Source organism: Pollicipes pollicipes, unplaced genomic scaffold (genome assembly GCF_011947565.3).
Source record: "Pollicipes pollicipes isolate AB1234 unplaced genomic scaffold, Ppol_2.1 Scaffold_4295;HRSCAF=5057_pilon_pilon_pilon, whole genome shotgun sequence".
NCBI lineage: Eukaryota > Metazoa > Arthropoda > Thecostraca > Pollicipedomorpha > Pollicipedidae > Pollicipes > Pollicipes pollicipes.
In genome coordinates this window covers 8,813,384-8,838,753 of record NW_023596461.1, presented here as the reverse complement: position 1 = coordinate 8,838,753, position 25,370 = coordinate 8,813,384, and the positions used below count along the sequence as shown (strand labels likewise).

The following is a 25,370-nucleotide window of genomic DNA, read 5'->3' as shown; positions in this document are numbered from 1 at the left end:
TCTAGTTCCTTCGCTAGTGTCTAATTCACTTCAATTTTATATTTTGATGGCTTGCGGAGTTTAGCTAAGCTGCCCTTAGCTTACCTTTAGGTCACCATCAAATTACATTTTTATGCTTTGAATACTTTTTCCTCACAGCTGCACCTAATAAACTGAACTTAGTCAAACGCGCATTGTGCACAAAAGCATAAAAAACAGTACATATAAGATACTGATAGATCGACTTTGAACAGTGATCTGATATGGCCTGACCTTTGTGGGGGAACAGAAATGGTCGGATTGGACTTCCCACAGTTTTTACGCCTCCATTTTTATCTCAATATCCGTCTTGATGTCATAACATATGATTTCACTGCATCCATCACAGCGACCGTTTTTTACGTTCTGTGACCTCTGGTGATCACATACTTGGCCTGAGGTTACAAATATGAGAAGCCTCTTTGGTGGTTTGACGAGGCCTTTGCAACGGCATCTTTTTTTCGTACGACGTCTGAAAATTGGAGGTCCCAGAAGGGAAGTCCACTCCCCCCCTATGCGATACTGCGATAGCAGTATCGCACAGCTACTTTGTCACCTATCGATGCAAGGCGCTTTGCAGGTTTGTGTTTTGGTCGCCCATATCTTTGTATGCATGCATGCGAGCAATGTCGTGAGCAGATGGTTGTTTTCTTCATTTGTCGCTAGTACTGTCAACTAATTTGCTGTTTCTACGGATTCGAAAATGACCTGGCTGCATCGAAGTGATCTCAGTCAAAAACTGTAATGAAGAAATCTGGACACCCAATTACCTGGTGTTATGTTGAAATATATATTGCTGGTGCGTTAAATCTGGCGCACCTCCGGTATACATGCCACCAATCAACTGGTCGCACGCTGCCCAACACGAGTGTTACGCCCATAACAATGGAACCCCGATACCCGTACATTCGTTTGGAGAAATGCTGCTTGGAGGCAGACTATTTTAAAGGGAATGTTTCACATTTAAAGATATTGAAGCAAGCGTCAGATATAATGAAACAAGCTCAATGGAAACTATTGGTGTACTTTTTAAGCGGAAAAGACTGCTCTACACAGCACACCGCTCTGTTCAGTAAATATGCTCCTCAATGCGTCATGGTTTGATTACGCCACCGTACCTTGCACACCATTGATTGAGAGCCAATTGACGGCATTTATATCTTGAGATCGCGCTTATAAGCGCCAGATATGAACGCCTCAACAACTGTATTTTTCTAGGCCTTGATCGCCCATGGCTTACGGAATGGCCGAACTTGAATGACATTGCGATGTCATGAATGTCAGGATGACTGGAATATTTTCCTGGATATATGTTTCTTATTCTTGCGGATGTGTAGCTCGGCAGCTAGACGAGATTGCACCGAAAGGTCTTCAAGATGGCTATTTCAGTTCAAAACCCCATATAAATGCGGAACACCCTTTAAATGTGGGGGGGGGGTGGGGGCGGGTAAGGGGTTGGTGGCTGGGCTTGGCGTCCGATGCTTGCTCCTTATTCTATTTAAGCCATTACTGTAATAGGTCACTCAACATTGCGGTATACCCATTTTAGCAGTCATCATTGCTGGATCTGCTTTCGTCATAGCATGTTCACGTCTTGCGTCTCTCGCGCCTTAGCTGCAAAATAATGTACTGGTGCTGGTCGCATCGCTCGCATGGATGTCACAGCACACAATCATGCGATCATAACTGATATGCCTAGGTCTTGGTCTATGGTCTTGATCCGTTGTGATATAGTTGTGTTACAAACCGCATTGCTTTCATGGGCATGGGTATTGTGTTCATCACAAAACATGGTACAACTCAGCGTGCTGTCATGTTTTCGCTGAATGAAGCTGACTTTTTGGCATTGATCAAAAATTTGCGTAGAATATAGCTTATCAGGTGGTTCACAAGAGCGACAAGTTATAGAGGTAGGGGTATTATGTGCCCTTCCAGCAACGAGGAACCGAAACGAGTGGACGTGTATGCACTATGGCTGCATCAATCACCCCTCGGTGACTAAGAAAAGGACTACTGTCATCTAATTTGTGGAGCACGTGGCATTTGAAGATGGCGACATGTTTGAGTCAAAGGAACACTGCCTTGGCCCACTTATCAGACTGACGCAGAGTCTGCCAATATTGGATGTTTTAGGTCTGGCTTGTCCGACGCCTGCCATGTGCATTTTATTTTTTGGAGCGCACTGTCTAGCGTAATACTTTACGCCTATTCAAATGTAAAAATCAAAACAGCCCTGCATGATTTCAGTCACCCTGACCTGCGAAAGGTAAAAAAGTGACTGACCTTACATGAGCACCTGCGACCTTTTGATTAGAAAAGGCATCTGGGTCCTGGCCGCACTTTGGAAACCAATCTGGAGGTTGACCATGTTTGACCTTACTTGATCTGAAGGGCATGACCTAGGAACCTCAAATTCTGACACAAAGGAGTTCAAGTACAGACCATTTCACCATGCCAACAATGGTGTCTTTGGATCTCTTGGTTTCTAAGATATCAGGAGGGTCAAACTGATCCCCCGCCCATCCGAGTGAAGGGTATTCAACCGGCCAACCTGGCGCGGAGCAAGCCTTTCAGCCCCTGTCGCGCGCTGGAGCTGCATCCAGTAGTGGCTGGGCTGGGAGGCAGAATCACGAGAAGACCATCAAGTTTGACAACTTCCGGGATGGGTTCCCACGTATATCACCCAGTCCGTTCTCCGCCTCACATTGCGGAGAACGGACCGGGCGATATGCCTGCCCCCTTTGAAAATGGTGGGGGGCAGTTGTCCCCTTGCCCCTCTGGTGGCGTTAATCCTGAACACCTCCGTAAGGTCGGTACACGCAGCTTCTATGTAACCAGGAAAAAAATTGTATCGAAAACTTCATGGAGTTAAAACAAAACACGGCTCAGTTGGTTAGAGCGCCTATCGCTATAGACGCTCGCTATTTGCCCTGGACAGGCATGGTCTGCGGCCGGTGGCAGCGGTCGCGCTGAAGGTCAGGCGGGGTCGGATAGTGGGACCCCGCTGCAGTTGCTCTGTCTTGCGACACGTTAAGCTTTCGCCACCAAATTCTGCGTAGACCTGACATTGCATGATATGCGGTAGGAGTTCTTACAAAAGGAAGAGGTGCAGCGTCCCAGCTTTTGAATCTCACACACTCTGGATGTTACAAACCTTTGGATGTCGCGGTTTTGGATGCTGCAAGCTTGGATGTTGTGACTGCGCTGTCCAGGGACACTGAACGATGTTTTAATGTTATGAGCGCTAGATGCTGAGTTTCCTGACGTTTTGACCATTGGGCGTTGTGAATTCTGGATGTTTTAAAACGCGTTCGTTCAAACTCCAACCACCGCACTTCCCCGTGATAGGCCTTGCCCGCTGGGCCAATCAAAATTTTTGTTTTGCTCTCACCACTAGAAGGCGCCCAAGGAGGTTGTCATGACGACCGTAGTCGCGATTGCAGGGAAAAAGTAGGGCGGCGTTACAAGCGGTGGCAGTGCAATTTGGACTCGAAGATAGTTAAATTTGGTATCCCACTTATGGTTTGACGGTACTGCAGTGACAATACCCAGGACTGTTGTTAGAAGTAACTAGTCCTGGGGTTTCATTAGCGCATGTTTCTGAAATATGAGCCAGAAATGGGACGCCCCCTTTAAATAATTCAACATTTCAATATTTGCCTGTTTTACGGCCTTGGACTTGTACACCAGAATGCAACGTAAAGCGTTTTCAAGCTGGGCCAAAATAAATTGGCCAACCAGAATGGTCACTCTAGCTCCAAAATACACCGAGCACCAGCTGAATGAGCAAATCGAAACGACCAATTTATGAAGAAAAGGCTGATTTATAACCAATGGGATGATTCTAACTCACCAGTGACGGCATAGGGCTTCAAGTCGATATGCAATGTACCCGCTCGCAGGGGCACATAAAAAATCAAGCACGGGAGGGGTGGGTATCCTATTGATAACTCATCACATAGTGGCGGTGGTGTGGTGGGGGTGGGCCTCTGGATTCTCGATCTTGGCTGCTGGGTCTGTGCGCGTTCACATTTTGACTTCTGACTTGGGTGGGCTGCGGCTGATGGCAGCGGCTGTTCAATGTCAGAGAGGTCAAGGGACAGGGGGGCTGTACCAAGCATAACGATACACGCAACCTTTCCATAAAGCTCTGCCATTTTGCTGAAATTTCACAGTGGTAGGGTAGAGCATAGAGCATACGCAAAGCATACGAAACAATCCTGCTTTACATGAGCTCTGATCTCAAAATCACCGAATAGAAAAGGTTTTAACAACAATTACAACAACAATAAAACATGCCACCCAAGCACGTATGTGGACCGCAGCACGGGCCGCAGCTTTATGACAACCTCAGGTTGTCGGGTTCTCGGCTCAAACGCGGACCCCGGGACCATTTTGGGGCCCGGGCCCAGGGGCTTTGAAGGGCCCCTGCTTGGTTCTAGGGCCCGTGACTGGCCAGATCAGCTATTGGCTCATTATGGACCACTTCATTGTCATATCTCGTTTTTCCAGTTCGTGCCAGGCAAGAGGACCCCGACCAACGCAAGTGATTTGCTGACATTTAGGGTCCCATACTTCATTCAGGGTTCTGCTCTTCAGCAGAATATGACTGGTCGACTAGGAGTCCTTGCCGACACAGGTTTACCTGTGAAGCATCCTGTGCCTTAGAAGAGTGAGCCACCTTGTGTCAGAGACCCCGACCAGCCCAGCCTTCAGTAACAATCCTTGTCCCTGCTTCGAAAATGGACCCCAGAGTCCAAGCCGACTCAGAGCAAACCGGTTAGCATCGGTGGTCTCAGACCTACTTAGACACCTTGGTGGTCCCGGTGACCCACGATAGGCGCGACGAGTCCCTTTGGCAGGGATTTGAGGGCCAGGCCTTCGCCCGGAATTCGATGTCCGTGAAGTTAGCGATTTAGGCAACGATTCATTCAGCTACGAGTTCCGATTTCTCTCGAAAAGGTCTCAAGGTCAATTATGGCGCGAGAGCACGGAAAATAATCTTTATTTTCCAATGTCAAGTGATCTTCGAAGTCAAAACCTGGGGCAAAGGACGGGGAACCCGATATCATCCATAAATTGCCAACCGATTTGAAAACTGTAAGCATCAAAGTATTCACAAGGGCAAGAGCTCAACGACTCGCTCTCAGAACGCAACTCCAATGTGGATAATGGCGTCTGCGCCCCAAAACATTCGTAAGTTTATGACAGGTTGGTTTAAGGCCAGCAGAGGGCCACATGGGCCCATTAAGGCTGGTCTACTTCAGGTTTCGCACACGTCTTGGACACTAATCTTACCACATGATCTGCCTGAATTTAGCCATAAATGAGATCCTTAGGCGGGCAGAACTTGTCCCAACGATTTTTAAATGTTGCTAGAGAGGGAATTCCTGCAACTTCGTTCGGTAGTCCACTCCAATGATTCACTTCTCTTTGACTAAGTGACATCTGCCTCTTGGTAGTTCTACTCGTACCTTTTGCTAATTGAAGCTTGTCTTCCAAGTCTCAACCTAATTTCTGGTGCTCCTTGTAGATCTACCACATATTTTCCTTTCATAACCTTGAATATCTCTATCAGATACCTCAAAGTATACGACATCTCAGTGAATACCAATCCAAGGCTTCGAGCCTGTCCTTACATTCTAGGATTTTTCTTCGTGCATTTGGTGACTTAGCCGGCATTGCGGACAACGATTTCATTAAACCGGTAGTGAAAAGGATCATATTGGTGGCAATAACATGGACGATCTACGACAAATAATCGTAACCATAGACAGTCGTAGATGGACCAAGTGACACGGTGTCCATGGCAATAATCAAATCGGTGATAAAGGGGTCATTTTGGTTGTGCTTGATCCAGTTTGGTAAGAATTTAAGTTTGGTGACATAAGCCTCATTTTTGGGTAGCGTTTCCGGGTTTGTATTCCAACACTACGCGACAAAACGTGTAGTTATTCTGCATATTCAGCAATTGTAGCCTTTATGAAGTTGAAAAATCATTATTTTGGATTAATCTACCTGTCAATTTGTCTAAAACTAGCTTACCTATTCAATTGGGGCTTTTCAGAAGTTAGCGTCGTCATATTTTATTGTACTAGTCTCACCTCTATGATTACGTCACTTCCCGTTACGTTGTGCAATGGCGTCCGTGAAGACCGACAAGATGGGCTCGTCTCAACGAAGCTACGGAAGCGTTGTCTTGACGCTTGAAAATTGTCTTATCGGTGAAGAAAAACTGTCTCCAACACCTTCTGAGCTCGATGGACTTGAGCCTGCCTTGGAAAATGAGCTGAGGATCATGGGAGCCGAGCTCATTCAAACGGCTGGGAAACTCCTCAAGCTGCCGCAGGTAAGAACCTACTTATTGTGTGCCTTGTTTATCTGCGTTGATGCTGTTTTAAAGACGATGATAACAAAGTGTGTAGTCTGGTATTTTTGCGAACCATCTTATGTAGCCAGTTGATAGGACTTAATGTAACATGGGTCTGGCAGGCTGTTCCCATTTGTGACGCGCCGTTGTCCTATTTGTGCTGCGCTGTTTCTTTAGAAAGTCCAGGGTTGTAATCCATGTGAAGATCACATGAAAGGAAAGTACATTGCAGGAAGCAAAGGCAGCCAAACACTTTTTGTGATGCAGATGGTTATGACAAAGTAAGCACTGAAATAAGTTAGTGCGTCGCTTTCGTCTTTGTTCTAGTTACTTCCATCAAGATGGCGTACGACGGCGTTTGCCTGAACATTACGTGCTGGTTGAGACTCTGTAATTCACGAGGCTTGAAAGCATCATGCTGAACATGTGTGACATAGCACTACGGTCACAACTATTCCAGTGCATGGATACCAAAAATTAGGGACCTTTGGTTTAAGACTGTCACCAATTAAGTGAGAGAGCACATATTTCAAGAAGTTTTGATGGTGTAGGGATAATGCAAGATCAAAATCTTGATCAGCATTGTATCTGAAGAAAGCTAGGATAGTTAGTCTGTTGTGGGTCCTGATTGAAATAAAAATGCATTGTCAAACTTAGGAGTAATGTCTACATCATATTTTTATTGATCTGTACTCTGTCATGCTCATACTCAGTGCCTCATTTTCCCCAAACATATATCAATTCCAGGAAACTGATACTCTCGCACAACACATCCATTAGCCAGGTGCCGTCAGTTGTGCATTGTGCGATGACTTTTTGCTGAGCATCTCTGCTTTAGAGAAATTTCAGTAACAAATGACAAATTTCCACAGGAGGAAGTAATTCCCACTATTCAACTAAAAACTACCCGAATATAACCTGTTAGGTGCACCATGGGTGCTCCACGATTACCGCACTGATCTGAGATCGAGATTGCAGGCATGACATGTGGGAGGTGGATTTGTTGCAACAAGGTCCTTAAGTCAAGACAGGGTGCCTAATCCTGTGTATTGCAGCACTCAGTTACCAGTTGGGTAAGGTAGCAACTCCTCATATTGGAGTGCCCATGGTTATAGGTAATTAAACCTAGTTCTCAACCATATGCAGTAAACAGAAATAGTAAAAAAGGCCACCACATTTTACTTAAGCTTTGTTTTTTGTTTGTTATGGCTTTGATTCAACTTTATAGCCAGGTCAGGGTCTAGGTGGATAATACATGTGGCAAAGGCTCCATTACTTACATGCTTTCTCTTTTATTTCCAGACAGCAATGGCCACAGGGCAAGTGCTAATGCATAGGTTCTACTACTCAAAGTCTTATGTTAAGCATCCTATGGAAATCACAACCATGGCCTGCCTTTGCTTGGCGTCAAAGATTGAAGAGGCGCCAAGAAGGACAAGAGATGTGATAAATGTGTTCCATCACATCAAACAAATTCGTGCCAAAAAGTAAGTGACATCTTTTTCCAACACAAGGTCATGCACCTTGGTTTGTGTGTGTTGTCATGCCCAGCATTGCCAGCCACTGGTTTGCTAGTTCCACAGAAAGCCGAATCATGCCACAAATGTGTATTTGTGGGGAGATGATGCTCACAAATATTTTGTAATCTGGAACTTCTATTTGGATCTTAACATTTTCTATTCTGAACTATGTGGTTCTCAGTAGCAGTTGTACTATTTTGACTTAAATGAGTGCAAGTTTCAGGAATGATCTGTACAGGCTGCCTTTATTATCATGCTTTACATGGCACTGTAACCTCCACAGGACCATATCACCAGTTGTCCTGGACCCAAACTACATTCATCTGAAAAACCAAGTGATCAAGGCAGAGAGACGCATCCTCAAGGAACTGGGATTCTGTGTGCATGTCCAGCATCCTCACAAGGTATGTGTTATTTTTTAAGTATAAGCTATGGTTGCAAGATTTTTCCCTACAAGCCCCTCTTAAAACTTTATTTGCAAAAGTTGGTTTGAGGCAAGGGTCAGGAGACTCACTAAGGCTTCCCACTTTTCAGGGTTTTAGAGTATGTCATTCCAGAACAAGCTTATTATAATCACTTCTGTACTTTGTTGGTCTCCTATATTTTACAGGAAGAAAGCATTGCCGGGCTCATTGCTTGACTTTGCAATGACCTCGGCTGTCAGCAAGTTCTTCAGCTCCATCTCATTACCAAAGCCTGTCATTTCAGGACCATGCATGTGCTTTCTAAACCCACTTTGTGGAAGCGGCCAATTTTTTTGCTCAGTGTCATGGCCTCTGGCCATTCTCATCAATGCTGAACCATGCAGCCATCTTGCCAGCCAGCCATTTGGCCTTTCAGGTTATTCACAATTGTAAATTCAATGGAATTCTTGGAAACTAAAGATCTGAACATCAATGTCAGCTGTCTGAATGTTGGGAGATGTGTGCAGTGTGCAGAGAAGGCTGGAATAATGGATGATGAGACATTGGCCTCTTAAAAGTGTATGATGTGCCATATTGCTCCAGTAACAGTCACTGACCAACATGGCCAATTTCCCAGATGATTGTAATGTACCTGAGGTTCCTGCGGCGGGAGAACAGCACTGAGCTGCTTCAGTACGCATGGTAAGTTCAAACGGGATCCATCAACAGAGTGTGCTTCTCAGTCATCCTGCACTGCAGGGCTGGATCACATATAGCCCAGTTTTGCAGGCATTGAGCAGCATAGTCTTGTTCACAAGTGTGAATGTAGCATCCTGGTTGCTGTTATTTGTGAGTATACTTGCACCATTTTTATTGTTTTGTGACTGGCCGGGCTATTCAGTGTCATCGTCATTGCTGTTTGGTGTGGCTACCAGCCACGTACTTGTAGTGTCATTCCCTGCACCAGTGTGCTGCCCAGGTCAAGCTCTAATTTTGGCTTTGTTCTTTGCCTAACACAGATTAGGTGAGGAATGGCTTGGTAAGTAGGTGGCGGCTCGCGGCCCAGCCGGTCCGGTCTGCCGGTCGTCGTCTGGTCTCCCCTCCTGCCGGCGCCGCCGCCCTCGGACCACCAGCGGGCAGCGGCCGGCGCGCCGTCCGCCAGCGCAGCCAACACCCACTGACACGGCTCCGCGCCGCCCGGCCGGCCGACTCTAAACTGTCCAGTGGGACGCATCCCTCTTGTTGCAGGCGGTCGGCTGCCGCCGCGCCCCTGGCTGCTGCTGTGTGCCCATGTCCTGGACAGACCAAGGTGAGCTGGCAGTGGTCTCAGCCTGCTCTGTCTGCTCACTGTGCAGTATGGTCACGGCGCGCGCGCGCGGCGGTCAGTGCGTTTTGATTGTGCTCGTTGTTGCACAGCTTAATGCTCTCAGGCATATCTGGCCCAGTTCTCAGAGGGCATGGATTGCAGGTGGTGCCAGGATTGCTGGAGGTGGAGCAGTGAAATAGAGATCTCCTAGCTCTCATTGCCTTGACCCAATATTGCTAACCAGTCATAAAGGGAAAAGTTTCCCAAAGATGAGTGATGTGCAAAGCATTCACAGTTTTTGGTGGGAGTGCAATTTTTCACGTGCTGGACAGCTGTCAGCAGTCTAATGTAATTTTGTTTGCTTGGTTTAAGTATGTTGCAGTTAATATTCATCCCAGTCATCATGGTAAGATATGGGATAATGAAATATATATATATATATATATATATATATATATATATATATATATATATATATAAAGCTATTATGATCCATGCACAATGCAGTGCTAGATAGGCAACAGCATGTCCGCCTCCAGCCTTTCTGGCGCAAGCCGCGTGGTCTCTGAGCTGGCGCTGAATATGTGGTGTTGATATTGCAGTGGGTTGCGAGGAGCGCACTGGCTGTGGTCATCCGACCTCCGGTCTCGGATCGGCCGCTTCCACCTCCCACACGACACTGCCGGCCGAAAGGTGGTACTGGGCGCCAGGCCCTTGTAGGCTGCTCTGACCGCTCGCTCTCGCTCGCCCGCCCGTTCGCCCGCGCCTGGCCCGATGTTACGCCGCCGAACGCACCGACCCCGCCCCAGGCCGCCAGCCCGCAAATTGGCGCAAGGATATTTCTCTGGAAGCTGACAGCTATATTGTGGTCGTGTATACAAGTTCGGTTAGGTCACTGCTTGAAGCTACAGTTGCTGAGATGAGCCTGGATGTTTTCTTCTGGTGGGGAAACGTCGCTCGGTCTGTTTGACTATGCGTCACAATTTTGATAATGGCACGCATTGGGAGCGGCGGAGTCCGAGTCACAAGTCATATGGACTGTCTGGCTTACCGCAGATGGAATTGGCCGCAAGCTGCACTCTCCACCGCTCCCAATGCAGTGTCTCGGGGGCCCGCTGAGTTCCGTCGCTGCCGTGTCGGCCGTTCTGAGCGTTCATGCAGGCGATGGCCCTGACCGGAGGTCCATGTGGCGACTGCGACGGACGTCGCGCGGGGGACACCAGGCGCCGCAGCTGGAGGTGCGTCTGGCGGCGCGCCCAGCCACGCCAACAGGTGCTCTGGACTCCGCCCTGCGTCACACCGCCAGGGCGCTCTCGCCGTAGACGTCATGGTGTTTGGGGAGTGGATGGGCAACCTGGCTTGGTCATTTCCATTTTCAACATTTGATCACGGTTCTACAAAACGTGGGCAGTTTATGCTTGAAAACGTGGGCGGTTTATTCACAAGAAGTAAGCATACCAAATTCTAGTAACATTTGACTAATTGTACCAGAGGAAAAACCATGCCTGATGTGTTTTAAGTGCTTGCACACTTCATCCAATGGCTAACTGAATATTCTTCCAAATTAATTTTGCTGGCACTGTTTATATAACCCTTGCTGATTCAAAGATTGGTCTTTCCAGGACTGATTGGTCATGTTGGGAAAGTATGGATAGCAAATGTACAGGTATTTGCCAAGTTGATGTTTTGGGTAGAGTTCAGAGAGCATTGGCATAATTTGCAATGCTGTCTTTCACTGTGATCCTACAAAATTCTGGCACCAGGCTGATTGGTTTTGAAAGTTTCATATGTCTTGTCTACTTTTGACATCTACCAAAGCCACATCTATCTTGGATAGCAAACATTTTGTTTTGCATGGGTGCTGTGGTCAGAACCATTTGTTTTTAGTTGGTGTCTTGTTTGGGTACAAATGATGAATTGGTAAAACAACTGCCATCTTGTACATGATCAGTTCATGCATTTCATGCATAGTGGACATCCTGTTCTCTGCAGTTTTGCTTCCTTTTTGCATTCTCCTTATTGTTTTGTTTCAGTTTATCAGACATTCCAGTGGTTTTCACTGTTATTTGTCTGCAGTACCTGTGATTGCTCAGCTGCTTTTTGTTTCTTGTTGCCTTGTCTGCTCCATTCCCATCTTCTCTTGGACGAGTGCTGCTGTATGTTGACAAAGATGCCACATAGTCAAGTTTGTGAAACATGATACTGACGTGCACCATGAATATTAATGGTTACATATATTCAGATCATCCATCCTCAGTTGTACTGAACTACACTTGACAGGGCATATACCTGGATCTACATAGGAGCCTCAGTCTGTGGGAAACTGGGGACATCCCAATATTATTTGACTAGATGGACATGTGTCCTTTCCTGGCATTGGACCAGTATGCAGTGCAAGCATGACATTGGTAGCTTCTTTGCAACAATGATTGCTAAGCAATAATGGTGACAGGGGTTTGTTGCAAATTATATATCCATGGTGGCTATTGTCAGTCATGAGAAATGAAGTGTTCATTCTGTGAGGAATCTGTATCTTAATACCTTCTGAAGAAGGCCAGGGAAGGTATTGTAAGAACAGTAAAAGCACCAGGAAGAGCAGGCAAGCAACTTCTAGTAATAGGATGAGGTGTGCTGGTTTTGTCCATAGGCAGTCTTTATCAATATAAAAGTCACTTAATTTAAAAAAGTTAAAAAATCCTGAAAATAAATCCTTAGCTCACACAGTATTTCATACATGTGTTGCCTATCCTTGCTTCAGCATGCTGTGTCATTCAGCTGATGTGGTCAGTAGTTTTTTCCAGAGCCCACCAGCAGTGCTGGGCAAATGATAAAAAGTAGAATGATGAGGATCAATTGTACTGTAAAGATACAGTTCAAACATGCAAATTACCATTGTGGCAACTAACATTGACGTTTTGTTTGTTGTCAGCTTTGCTATTGGGGCAGCATCTGCAGTCAATTAAATGTTAACATGTTAACATCACATCAAATTGCAAAATTTGTTGGTGTTATCTGTTTGCAGGGTTGTGTGTTGGTCCCTAGCTTGGAGGTCTGTGACAGCGCTTCCATGGCTGTGACGTTTTTGTTCAATGGGTCTGAGCTGCCGGTGAGATATTTGCTGCATGTCACCGTGAAAGTTAGGTAGTGTGGTTCTTTTCTGTCAGTTGGCAATGTTCAGTGCAACCCAATATGTCTTGCTTTTGTGAAGCAGTCATTTGGGGTAGGGTTGAAAATCAGGTTTGTTGCTTAGCTGTTTGGCCGATGTTCGTTCCAGGGCTCCTCCGGAGTTACATAGGAGACAACATCCCATCTGCTTAGGCTGGCGGACGCGTCTATGGCAATGTTAGGCGTGCTGTGGGTCGATAGGTGCTGTCGGCCGGACCCATGCAACTGCGCCCACAGTACTGCCATCCTAAGGTAAAACCCTTTGTGTGTATTGTTGGCGATTTTGCGTTTTTGCCATTTAATTTTTGTCTTCTCAAGTGGAATTCAATTACTGAAGCCATTCTCGAAATTTTCACAATTTCTTAGATAAAAAAGGGCTCAAAATTTATGTTGATTTCAACTGATGGGTTAAATGGCCAAATTCAGCCTGAGAGGACAGGTCAGATGACTTAACAAATGCAAAATAGCCAAACATGAACATGTGGGGTTTTACCTTTGGATGACAGTGCTGTGGTGTGTGTGTGCTTGGTGCGCGAGCTACAGATGGCTTACCACGCTTGTGGCGCGTCAGATCTGGCGTCCTCGATAGTATTCGGTCGTTGCTGTTCGTCGACACAGGCCGTGCTTGAATCTGCAGCGGTGGCGGCTCGTTGCTATAGATGGTGATTTTGCCCCTGCCTTTTGGGTGTCTTTCAACATCAGCCATAGTTCCATTAAGAGTGGTGGTGGGATATTTCTTTTGGTTGGCACTGTTTCGTCCCTGTCCTCTGGCAAGTTCTCTATTGACTGGGGCACCTTATGTTCATAACACTATTTTTTGGTAGTTTAATTCGATCACACGGTTGTGATGCCAAGTGTACACAAAACATGGATTGCGATGGGCATTAAAATGCATATAATGACTTCTTTCTCTTTCTGGAAAGCATGGGAGGCTCTAAGTTCCAGCCTGAATTCATCAAGTGCACTCTTATGTTTAAGTCTTGAAACTTGGGGGTGGATGGATTCGGGCATGATGCACACATTAAAACCAGGGTTTTGTCAATCCTCCGTGGAGCACAGCCACCTTCATGGTAAAATTGGTTATACCAATTGCGCCATTTGCAGTGGAGATTTTGAAATGTTCGGTTGGCTTCATACTCGACAGGCTTCGGGTGAAGTTAGAGATCTCGGTTCACAACCACCATTCGCGTGGCTGAATATTTGGTCACATTAACAATGGCTGAGTTTGCGTGGCGGTTTTTGGCACGATTGTGTCCCTGTTCATTCTGGACTGTAGTTGTTTGGCTGGGCGGACTCGCTCCGCCGAGTGACCGGCTAGAGTTTTCGTTAACTGTGGTCCAGGTACCTGTACCTGGCGGGAATCTACGGACTTGCAATCGGGCTGGTTCTTCACCTGTCCATTCTCCTGGCCGGCCCGGCGCGGTGTTGGTGCGTTCGTGGCGCGCGTTTGTGGGCGCTCGCGACAGCGCTGCAGGACAGAGCGTGTGACGCGCGTGCGCCAGTGACCATACTGCCAGGACGTGGGCACACAGCCGCCGCCGCCGGGACGTCGCCGGCCGACCGCGTCCCTCCCGCCGCTCCAGCGCCGCAGACCAGACGGCCGCCGGCCCGGACCGGACCGGACCGCAGACCCTGGACCGCGGACCCCGCCCGCCCCGCGGCGAGCGTCGCTAACGGTCAGTGCGCCGCCCGCCGTCCGCAGGAACGCCATGAACGACGCGCTGCGCACCAACGTGTTCATCCGGTACAGTCCGGAGACAGTGGCGGCCGCCTGCATCTACCTGGCGGCGCGCGTCAAGCGCGTGCCGCTGCCCAGCCGGCCGCACTGGTTCCACGTGTTCGGCATGGACGAGGCCGACCTGCGCGACATCGCCACCGCCATCATGCGCCTGTACGGGCGCTCCAAGGTAACGGCACCGGGGCAGCAGGCGCGCCACCGACGGGTCGGGTGCGGCACCCCCGAACCGGCTCCGTCGCCGGGTTTTGCGTGACGATCGCCACTAATGGGATCGTCTTCCGCGGGAAGCTGCGACTCAGCACTATGTGAGCTCCCTTTTGTGACGTTGAGCTTTACAACGTGTAGTATTCCTATATCTGCAGAGGGTCGTCGTTGACAGGTTCGTCTTGCCACTCTTGATATCCCTTGGATAGATGATGTTGAGTTATTGTAGGAGTAGGATGGTTCCAAGTAGTGCCCCATCATTGAGGTGATATTAGCTGTTGGCGTTTATCACGTGCAACTGCTCATGCTCCTGATGTCAGTACTCGCGGTTTATCATGTGCAGCTGTTCATGCCCCCGATTTCGGCACTCGCGCTGTCTTCGAGTCTAGTGCGCCACACCTGTGTACCCTGCACAGCGCGTCTAGCGGTGTGTGCAGCGCAACTGACGCGGCGCCCGCCGCCGGCAGCCGAACGCCGACCAGCTGGAGCGGGCCGTGGAGGAGCTGCGCGCGCGCCAGCAGGAGCAGCGGCTCAAGAACAAGCTGTTGTCGGGCACCAACACGCCGCTGGGGACGGGCAACAACTTCAGCCCGCTGGCGTCGCACAACGCCTCGCCGGCTGAGCAGCGGCCGGGCGCCGCCGGCTCCGGCGGCCGCGACACGCCCAACGGCGACGCCAAGCTCAACAAGGAAAACATCGCCGCCGCCGCCGCCGCCGCGGTCGCCAAACGCACCGACAGGTGAGGCACTGTGCCGCGGAGGGGCGATGGACGTGTGGCACATGCAGGCTCGCGGATAGCGAGGCCTGTCCGCGGCGTCACTGATAGTGTGATGCGCATGTGCTGGACCCTTTCGGGCCATGTACTGACAGCAATGAAGGTATGTCTCTCCCATGATGTGGTAACATGCAATGTTAGGCCGGCTAGAAATTGGCACCAGTCAGTGGTGTTAAAACGATAGCAGTCTATATAAGGGACCTGCGCTGGACGACCAGCACGTTAGATTTGGCTCAGTTGTAGTCTAGAAAAGTGCCTCCCGCATCATCTCATCCTGGCTTTACTGATCACTGTCCAATGTTTCACAGTTCAAGATCGCGTTCGTCGAATGAAGATGATGACCGCCGCAAACTGAAGTCAAAGAACCGCAGGTGAGCATCTGCCTGGGTGGCGGGTGACCGGCACTCTGCCCACGTGACGCGTCGGCGGCAGATCAGGGACCGCCATATGCTGCTAGTGGCTCACGTTCACAAATAACGTCGATTCCGACGCGCTATATTTTGAGCTTTTCCCGTGCGATGATGGAGGGAAACGGGGTTTTAGCCAGAACCTGTTTTACGGGATCGTGGATCCAAACGTCATTTCCGTGGCTTCCGCTAACATTATTATAACGTTGCATCTCATTTCCGAAGGTCCCTCTGTCTGAGCATTCCTGGTTTGCCATTGGCGTGTGGTGGCTCTGCTGGTGTGTCTCCAGCTGTAGTGTGTGCGTGTGTGTCGTGCTGCGGTGGCCCTCCTGATGAGAGGTGAGCGCCGATCCTTCGCGGGGGCTGACCGGGCGCGTGTGCCCACGGCAGGGAGCGCTCCCACCACCGGTCGCGCTCGCGTTCGCCGGTCGAGAAGCGCCGCCGCCACTCGTCCACGCCTGACCGCCACAGGAACAAGCACAAGAAGGACAAGGAGCGCAGGTGAGGCCCGCCACCGCGCTGGGGGGTGGACCTGTGGACGGGCAGTAGCCGCCAGCGTCCGCCGCGGCAGCTGCTCCTGTGTGTAATGTTTGGGTGGTGTAGGGCATCGAAATCGGCCCGGCCTTAGCCGCCTGGGGCTCGCCGGGCTGTTGTGTTGTGGGCAGTCTGGTGGCATGTATTTTGCAGCCTATCTTTCATAAGTGAGTGGTGTGGCATCTCAAAGTTTTTTCCCTACACTGGTATGCAGGCAGTTCTGTTCGTAGTGTGTTTGGTGGACGAGGTGTCCTGTGATGTGCTTATTAGGAGCTTCCTGTTTGTGTCCAAAGCTGGTACTAGTGGGTAGCTAGCTGACACAAACTGAGGTTACTGGGTGGCACCAGAGAATGCGTGGCCCGGAACTTGACCGTCGCCTCCTGCCGGCAGCCGCGACAAGCACCGGCGCCGCTCGGCCGAGCGCGAACGCGCGCGCACGCGCTCCCGCTCGCCGGCCCGCTCCAAGTCGAAGCACGAGCGGTCGGAGCGCATGGCGCCGCTGAGCGGCGGCAAGCGCGAGCGGCGCGCCGGCTCGCAGGAGCGCCACAAACAGGCCAAGAAGCGCGGCTACGAAAACAACCACAAGCGCCGCTGACGGCCGACGGCGGTCGGGGAGCGCGGGCGCCGGGCGGCCCAGGGCGGGGCCGCGGCGTAAACAGTAGTGCACTGGCTTGAGGAGCGGCGTGCATGCGGGTCTGTGTGTGTGTATATACGCGTACTGTACTGTACTGCCGGCTGCAGTGTTGCCATTGTGATCCATTCTGAAGTGTGCCGAGTGTTCATCGCCGGGCGTAATTAGGCACCAGTATTCACGCCCATCAGTAGCGTGCCTAGATCATGTCACAATCATCCGATCATCCCAGTGTAAGTGTACTTGTGAAGGCGATCCCGCCAGCGATAGGCATTTATCGTCGAACCATGTACTTGTCAAAATGTATCTCAATACATGACCATGTGTAAGTCGTGTGTTTCCGGAAGGGCATCGCGGATGGCTGTCTAGAATGCAGTATTTAACGAACGAGAACAAACATGGAGACTTGCGCGTGGAGAAAGGCAGCCGCACTTTCCCACTTTCAGTTGACGCGGCAGGTCGGTGATACGAAAAGTCCCAATCATCATGGGTGGTAAATGCAGCCATGTCTTCACTCACCAGAAGATGGTCAGCGCTGCACGTTCATGTACATGCCCAATGACGCGCTCACCGTTACACGAGCAGTTTCTCTGGCTGCCCGTGTAGTCGGGTCGTGACCATTCATTGCTCCAGCGTACAGTTACCGGGTCACAGCCAGCCGGGGCCTGCGGCAGGCTGCGTTCCGGGCACCGGCAGGTCGGTCGCTGCCCAGTGTACTGATCCCCGTGACCAGTGCAGAGACGCTAGTGGGGCCTGTCCTTCCATCAGTCGGGACAAAGTAAATTTTTTGATAGAACCTTCGTCTGTGGGGGCGGTTCAGCGCGTACTCTGGCTGCGGCAGTAGCGGCAACACAACTACGGCGGTATCCGCGGCGTGACCTGCGGGTCGCCAGCAAGGCCTGACATCACGGAACCACCTGCCAGCGCCGAGTCGCACGGCGTTCCGCAGCGTTCTGCGTACTCCTGGCCTGAACCTGAGCCCGGCTCTTCACTGTTGGTGCGGCGCCGACGCTGGTCCCGGCTGCTGTCGTGCGGCGGCAGGCGTAGGCTGCAGCTGGCCTCTTATACCAATTACAGACATAGCAAGAAAACATTCTTTCTGAAACGCGGGGAGAAATCGATAATTTTCTCAGCCAGCTGCAAAAACGATCTTGCACGACACTACCACCGTCGCCTCGAACCTAATCAACCAGCAGAAACGTGTGGTCACACGACCGCAGACTACAGACCATAAAATGCATATTTATTATTGAAAACATAAATTTTACAACAGTTTTAGGCACGGACTGGGGTTACTTATTTCCTCTGGTTCTAACCGGGTCAAGGCAACGCGTTAACAGAGCCATTGCGACACCGTCCAGCGAGAGAACAATCCACAGTGGACAATCCAGTGGAGACGACGGCGGCGTCGCGGAACACGGCGGCTGGAGCTGCGCTGGCACCGCAGGCGGCTGGTGGCGCCGCATCGGCGACCACACCACCTGCACCGCCAGCCCGACCAGCTGTCAGCGTCCTTCAGCTGACCGCATTCCGACGCTCCGCGCTGCTGGACGGCCGCGCCGGCCCGCGCCCAGCAGCACACGCCGCCCGGCGCCGGCCACCAGCGGCCGACTGCTTCATATCTGGCGCAGAGAGCGGCGCCGCGGCGCATGCGGCGCGGCGGCGGCGCGGCGGGGCGCGCTCGCGTGACTAGACTGTCCGGCCGCCGCCGCGCGCTCAGGTCGGCCTACTCGGACTCGCTCTCCGACTCGACGCTCTCCACGGTCAGCTTGGCCGTGGCCTCGCTGGTGCCCGCGCTGTTGGAGGCGCGGCACGTGATGACGCCCGAGTCCTCCTCGTACGTCTCGACGATCTCCAGCGTCGCCGTGTTGCCACTGATGGTCATCTGCCGGTGGTGAGCGCGGCGGTCAGTACAGGGCATGACACGCACTCGGCACGGGGTATGACACACGGTCAGCACTAGGCATGACACGTGGTCAGCACGGGGCGTGACACGCGGTCAGCACGGGGCGTGACACGCGGTCAGCACGGGGCATGGCACGCAGTCAGCACAGCGGCAACAGCACTGAGCTAACGTGATCAGCAAAGTTCTCTAGATGAGCACGTGCCGCGGAAAATCTCAAACCGTCTATCGTATCGACAGACCAGTAACAAGCTGTGACGTTACGGCAAATAAGTGTCTATCAACACGGCTATCTCGATGCATTTATCTAGTATTAACACGAGAGGCCTCAGGCTAAGTGACCTTCCACCATCAACGACAAACGAGAGAGAGAAATAACTTGATAGGAAGTGCTCCCATCCTGAAGTCATCACCACTGATTTCGAGTTTCTCACGCCGCCTCGCAGCAATAGCCTTAACACTCCACTGCAATGCGGTATCGCCTTTGAAGACCCGCCATGCCCGGCGGCACCGACCTTGAAGTCCCTGCTCTGCGGAATGAGCGTGTCCTCGCGCAGCCAGCTGACAGTGGGGGTCGGCTTGCCGGTGATCTTGGCCGAGAAGCGGGCCGCCTCACCCTCGTCACAGGTGACGTCCTTCAAGCCGACCACGGTCGGCGCCTCGTCCTGCTTCGGAGCTGGGGGCGCAGCGGCGGCCGGTCAGCGGCACAGGGTTGCCGAGCGAATGGCACAGGGTCGCCGGAATGGCGGAAAAGAATCGCTGAGTGAGCGGCGCTGGGTCGTCTTGTGAACGAAGGAAGCCACCGTTAGTCTTGTAGTGGCGTTCCAGAGGAGTGAGCTACGCAATGAAATCAATTGAGCAACGCAATGAAATCAATTGAGCAACGCAATGAAATCAATTGAGCTTACCCATGAGTTAAGCTTCAGCAAAGTCAGCAGTGAAGTATCCTGGAAACCAGCATTGCTACGAATTTGATTTCTCATACGCACCGGTGATCGAAGCTTACCTTGGACCTTGAGCGGCGCCTTCATGGTGGACTTGCCGGCCGAGTTGGTGGCCACGCAGTAGTACGTGCCCTCATCCTCGGGGAAGCACTCTGATATCCTCAGCACGAACGCGTCGCCTTCCTGCTCCATCTTGAAGTACTTGGACGGCTTGATGGGCTTCTCGTCCTTCTGCCACTGGGCGGTCGGTGCTGAAATAAAGTCCATTGTAAGGGCGGGTAAAAGAAAACATGGTCAGAATTACTGACTCCTATTTCATGATCTCATATACACTCTAAGCCGCCAACGGCCAAGTTGGTGGCCACGCAGTAGTACGTGCCCTCATCCTCGGGGAAGCACTGGCATCAAAGTTTGACCGTGTTCCCCATTTTCAGCGTTTTCTGCGTCGGTTAGAGCACTACGCACGCACTCGATGGGGCCGGGCCTTACCGGGATGTCCGCTGAACCGACACCGGAACATGGCCGGCTGTCCCTCCGTCACGATAAGGCCCTTCATCGGCTCCGAGATCTTGGGCGCCACGTCCTTCTGCTCCGGCTGCGGCTTCGGCTTGGGCTTCGGCGCCGGCGGCGGGCTCTCCACCACGAGCTGCCGGTCAAGGAACAGCGTTAGTACGCCACACATCAAATTTTGCATCGTTCGAAAGCGTTCGGTGGGGCTGCCACAGGCACCATCAAAACGTCAGTGATGTCGAATAAAACGTCCCATCCATCATGAGCGTCAATGAACGGCGAGTTCCGGACATGTTAATACCAACGACACTGCTGGTAGAAGGCTACACTGACTGAGCGGTTCGCGGGCCGTCTGTCTGAGCATCTGTACTGCGCCATATGGGGTGTGGTTCGCAGACCTGTGCTGGGGCCGTCCTGCTCACAGTCCGTCTCGGCCCTGCCGGGCTCGCGAGGACACCCGCCCCGCGGAGGGAGCCGGCCCCCAGCTGCGTACCTGTCCCTGACAGCGGGCCCTGCCGGGCTCGCGAGGACACCCGCCCCGCGGAGGGAGCCGGCCCCCAGCTGCGTACCTGGCCCTGACAGCGGGCCCTGCCGGGCTCGCGAGGACACCCGTCCTGCGGAGGGAGCCGGCCCCCAGCTGCGTACCTGGCCCTGACAGCGGGCCCTGCCGGGCTCGCGAGGACACCCGTCCTGCGGAGGGAGCCGGCCCCCAGCTGCGTACCTGGCCCTGACAGCGGGCCCTGCCGGGCTCGCGAGGACACCCGCCCTGCGGAGGGAGCCGGCCCCCAGCTGCGTACCTGGCCCTGACAGCGGGCCCTGCCGGGCTCGCGAGGACACCCGCCCCGCGGAGGGAGCCGGCCCCCAGCTGCGTACCTGTCCCTGACAGCGGGCCCCGCCGGGCTCGCGAGGACACCGGTCCTGCGGAGGGGGCCGGCCCCCAGCTGCGTACCTGGCCCTGACAGCGGGCCCCGCCGGGCTCGCGAGGACACCGGTCCTGCGGAGGGAGCCGGCCCCCAGCTGCGTACCTGGCCCTGACAGCGGGCCCCGCCGGGCTCGCGAGGGCACCTGTCCTGCGGAGGGAGCCGGCCCCCAGCTGCGTACCTGTCCCTGACAGCGGGCCCCGCCGGGCTCGCGAGGGCACCTGTCCTGCGGAGGGAGCCGGCCCCCAGCTGCGTACCTGTCCCTGACAGCGGGCCCCGCCGGGCTCGCGAGGACACCCGCCCCGCGGAGGGAGCCGGCCCCCAGCTGCGTACCTGGCCCTGACAGCGGGCCCCGCCGGGCTCGCGAGGACACCGGTCCTGCGGAGGGAGCCGGCCCCCAGCTGCGTACCTGTCCCTGACAGCGGGCCCCGCCGGGCTCGCGAGGGCACCTGTCCTGCGGAGGGAGCCGGCCCCCAGCTGCGTACCTGGCCCTGACAGCGGGCCCCGCCGGGCTCGCGAGGACACCGGTCCTGCGGAGGGAGCCGGCCCCCAGCTGCGTACCTGGCCCTGACAGCGGGCCCCGCCGGGCTCGCGAGGGCACCTGTCCTGCGGAGGGAGCCGGCCCCCAGCTGCGTACCTGGCCCTGACAGCGAGCCTCGCCCGAGCTGTTGATCGAGACGCATTCGTAGGAGCCCGAGTCCTCGACGGTCGGCTCCAGGATGAGCAGCGTGAACACCTCCTGCTCCTCCAGGATCTTGTGCTTCATGTCGGCGGCCACCTTGTGGCCGTTCTGCGGACCGACCGGTGACGTCAGATGGGGGCGGCCGATGACGTCCGACGGGACTCGGTGGTCGCCGACAAAGTCAGAGCCTACCCCGCTCGCTGGCAGGCGCACAGAGCGCTCACTACCTTGTGGTTCATCAAGTTGGTGCCCATTTAATTCACGTACACCACGAACACCGGGTTCGAAACATCTAAGCAGATGGACGTGTCCTCGAAAAGACCATCTTATTTACCCATCCCCGACGCATAGCCAAGTCGCCCTTTAAATGATCTGAATAAATGAGACTTGCAGCATTGTGACTTCTTTCCTCCGCCCCCCACCCCCACCCTCACCAGCGTTTTCGACACGTCATACCACCGGCCGATGGCCACCGGCAGCGTCACGAACAATTCCGGCGCCAGGTCCTCACCTTGAGCCAGTACACATCCATGGGCTTGGTGCCGGCCAGCTTGGCGTCGAAGCGGGCCAGTTTGCCGGCCTTCACCGTCGTGTCCTGGATGGTCTGCACGAAGTTGGGCGGCGCCGCCGCGCCGCGCGCCTGCTTGCGCTCCTCCACCACCAGGTTGGCCGAGCACTTGGCCTTGCCACCGCGGTTGGAGGCGATGCAGGAGAACTGGCCCGAGTCCTCGCTGAAGACCTCGCGGATTTGCAGGATAGAGCGCTTCTGTGTGGTGGTGATCTATCGCCGGGAGACGCGGGCACGCTGTCATCCCGCTCCCGAGCCGAGCCCGCCATCGATTCGACGACAGTGCTTTACGATGGTGGTGATTATCGGAGTAGCGAAGACAAATGCACCCCGATGCTGAGCAAGCAATACGCACTCACACAACCGAGGTGAAAGATCGCCACAAATGATTAAACACGCGGTTACAAAACCTTGTTGTGACACGAAAATTACTCTAACATATGGGGTGCAATAACCCGTCAATGTAATAACCCCGAGCGCCAACTGGGGCGCATCAGGAGGCGTGTTTTCGATGGCGCATGTTGCCCCGCCTGCCGGCCGCCGCACCTTGAAGTCGGAGCTGCTCTGGATCAGGAAGTCCTCGCGGAACCATTCGATCTCCGGCGCAGGGTCGCCGCTGAACTCCACCTCGAACTTGGCGCCCTCCTTATCGAACACGCGGCACGGCTGCATCTTGCGCGTGAAGAACGGCGGCTTGGACGGCTCCTGTCGACACGCGGCAGCGGCTGAGATCTAGGGCTCGCGTGAGACGTGTTTCACCGGCCGCCGCTTGGCGGCAGCACCGTACACCCAGCCGCGCAGGTCACTGGCAACCACGCCTCTTCTGTCACTTCGCAGTTACAACCAACGGAACTATCACAGAGAAACGGCAAAATGTCGAAGTTGTATGGAATCACCTGATACATGAACACACTAAAATCATGCTGCTCGCCTTCAAACAACCCTCAGGTCTATCTCATGACAACATCATCAGTGTATTTTTGCGAATAACGAAGTGAAACAAGAAGCAAGCTGAGGCCGTTCAGGTACGATCCTCAGTTGCTGTCCGTCTGACGACAGTTGAAAATTATCATCCGCGGAATTGAATACTAAAATACCAAACGTTTGGCGACACTGAGGGGTCAATCTTCAAACTGTAAGATGGTGGTTGGTTAGTGATCGGAACCCACCACTTTTCCCTTGACGACTCGGTCCTGCATCTGAGCCTTGTGCTCCACTTCCGACGTCTCCTTGGCGGTGATCTTGCGCTGGATCTCCAGATCGCCGCGCACCTCCTTCTGCTGCTGCTTCTGAATGTTCGTGTGGATCTGCCAAACCACCATTGCTGAATTCGCGCCCTCAGGCGTTACGTCAACGTCAAATCATCGCATTAATGCCAACCCTGAAACATGCTACTAATCTCACAACAAAACGTTGCCGCGCACAGTTTCACCCTATGCTGGGTGATGCAACAGTGAGAGTGAAGTAACAATGCCACGCGGCACAACCAGCGCGACTCAAACCCATGCTCCAGCGTCGCAGTCGCTGCCTTCCCTGACGTGGGCACTAGCCCTGCCAACCTGGCACCAGGCCTCACCTCCTTGCCCTGCACAGTGGACTCGGCCGGGCCGGGCATGAACTGCCGGCGCGGCGGCGGCTGAGCCTGCGGCTTCTGGTCGGCATCCGTGCTGAAACCAGCCGCCGCAAAACAGCGTCAGCAGCGCAACGGGGGCGGCGGCACGGTCAGGCGAACAGCGTCAGCGGCGCAGCGCGGCGGCAGCACAGTCAGGCGAACAGCGTCAGCGGCGCAGCGGGGCGGCAGCACAGTCAGGCGAACAGCGCGGCGGGGGGACTTTGTGCGAACACAGCCACATGCATCACTCACGGCGCATGTGGTTGTGTTCGCACCGACACACGGCATCGACGGGAAACGGGAATGCGCATCGCAAACGCAACGGGTTCCGTGTCGACGCACAACAGCAGGTTCATTCGGCAGCAGACGACGACTTAACGGACAGCACTAAAAATATGTCGCTGAAACATGGACCATGTGCAAGATTTGTGACCTTGGCATTTCCACTGACGCCGGAACTACGAAACCCATTTGCGCTTGCTGCGTCATGTTGTGTGGAAATAACTGCAAAAGTTGCGTGGTTCTCAAATTACAGCAGATGCACGCACGTTGCGTTTCGCGAAATCCAGTGTCCATCCGATCCAATCCATCCATCACCAATCCAGTGTCTGAGTTGCGCGACGTGGATCCCTGCAGCCTGGATCCTCGAAGGCTCGAAGACCTGCTACGTGACGTCCTTTATTTCAGACATTTAAAGCTATTGGTGTTATAATGACGCTTGTGTCGGTATATCAGGGCCTCATCGGTTGTGCATGTTTGCAACCTCAAATACAAATCACGATTCATCTCAACCTTCCAACTCAGCAATCAAAAAGATAAGATGGAGACTGTGGTGCTCAGAGAATGGTAGCAAAAATGAGCCCCTTCCTAAAGGCCTATTAACTTGCCGTAACGTTATACTCTCGGTCTCACCTAGCAACATTTGTTCCCCGCAGTATCCAGCTTACAACAGATTTGAATATTTTATGAAATTTATATCAAGTTATCCTAACCGGTCAAAGCTACTTGAAGCATGGTTTATGTTATCCTCAAACAATTATCAAAACATCTCATGTAAACAGCACATGGCGTAACGCCGTGGCAAACACGTTAGTGGCGCTTTCATCAGTGCATGAGGCTTCGGACTGAGACATTTGGACCCCGATGACGTATGTGGAAT

At 52.8% G+C, this 25,370-nt stretch overlaps 3 protein-coding genes across 4 annotated transcripts in view; 2 read left to right on the top strand and 1 right to left on the bottom strand.

Moving 5' to 3' along the window:
• Nucleotides 1-6,154: 6,154 nt before the first annotated feature.
• On the top strand, nt 6,155-9,466 carry LOC119096382 (cyclin-L1). Its single transcript, XM_037219254.1, has 5 exons — nt 6,155-6,367; nt 7,691-7,875; nt 8,192-8,312; nt 8,950-9,014; nt 9,332-9,466. Coding segments are annotated over exons 1-5 (582 nt in total). The 5' UTR covers nt 6,155-6,157; the 3' UTR covers nt 9,333-9,466.
• A 62-nt stretch (nt 9,467-9,528) lies between these two features.
• On the top strand, nt 9,529-17,401 carry LOC119096380 (cyclin-L1). 2 transcript variants are annotated; one of them, XM_037219251.1, is made up of 7 exons: nt 9,529-9,621; nt 10,221-10,311; nt 14,486-14,690; nt 15,193-15,464; nt 15,809-15,871; nt 16,298-16,408; nt 16,832-17,401. In XM_037219251.1, exons 1-7 carry the CDS (start codon nt 9,603-9,605, stop codon nt 17,034-17,036), a joined length of 966 nt encoding a protein of 321 aa, XP_037075146.1. In that variant the 5' UTR covers nt 9,529-9,602; the 3' UTR covers nt 17,037-17,401. The 2 variants fall into 2 exon arrangements, with proteins under 2 accessions (XP_037075146.1, XP_037075148.1); XM_037219253.1 differs by lacking the exon at nt 10,221-10,311 and having other exon boundaries at nt 9,549-9,621.
• A 900-nt stretch (nt 17,402-18,301) lies between these two features.
• LOC119096205 (titin-like) overlaps nt 18,302-25,370 on the bottom strand; it is an 82,552-nt gene continuing 75,483 nt past the window's right edge. Inside the window, 9 exon segments of the mRNA XM_037219005.1 lie at nt 18,302-18,957; nt 19,491-19,651; nt 19,982-20,170; nt 20,409-20,565; nt 21,987-22,139; nt 22,543-22,812; nt 23,146-23,304; nt 23,769-23,906; nt 24,176-24,266. Coding sequence (XP_037074900.1) covers nt 18,799-18,957; nt 19,491-19,651; nt 19,982-20,170; nt 20,409-20,565; nt 21,987-22,139; nt 22,543-22,812; nt 23,146-23,304; nt 23,769-23,906; nt 24,176-24,266 — 1,477 coding nt within the window. The 3' untranslated portion in view covers nt 18,302-18,798.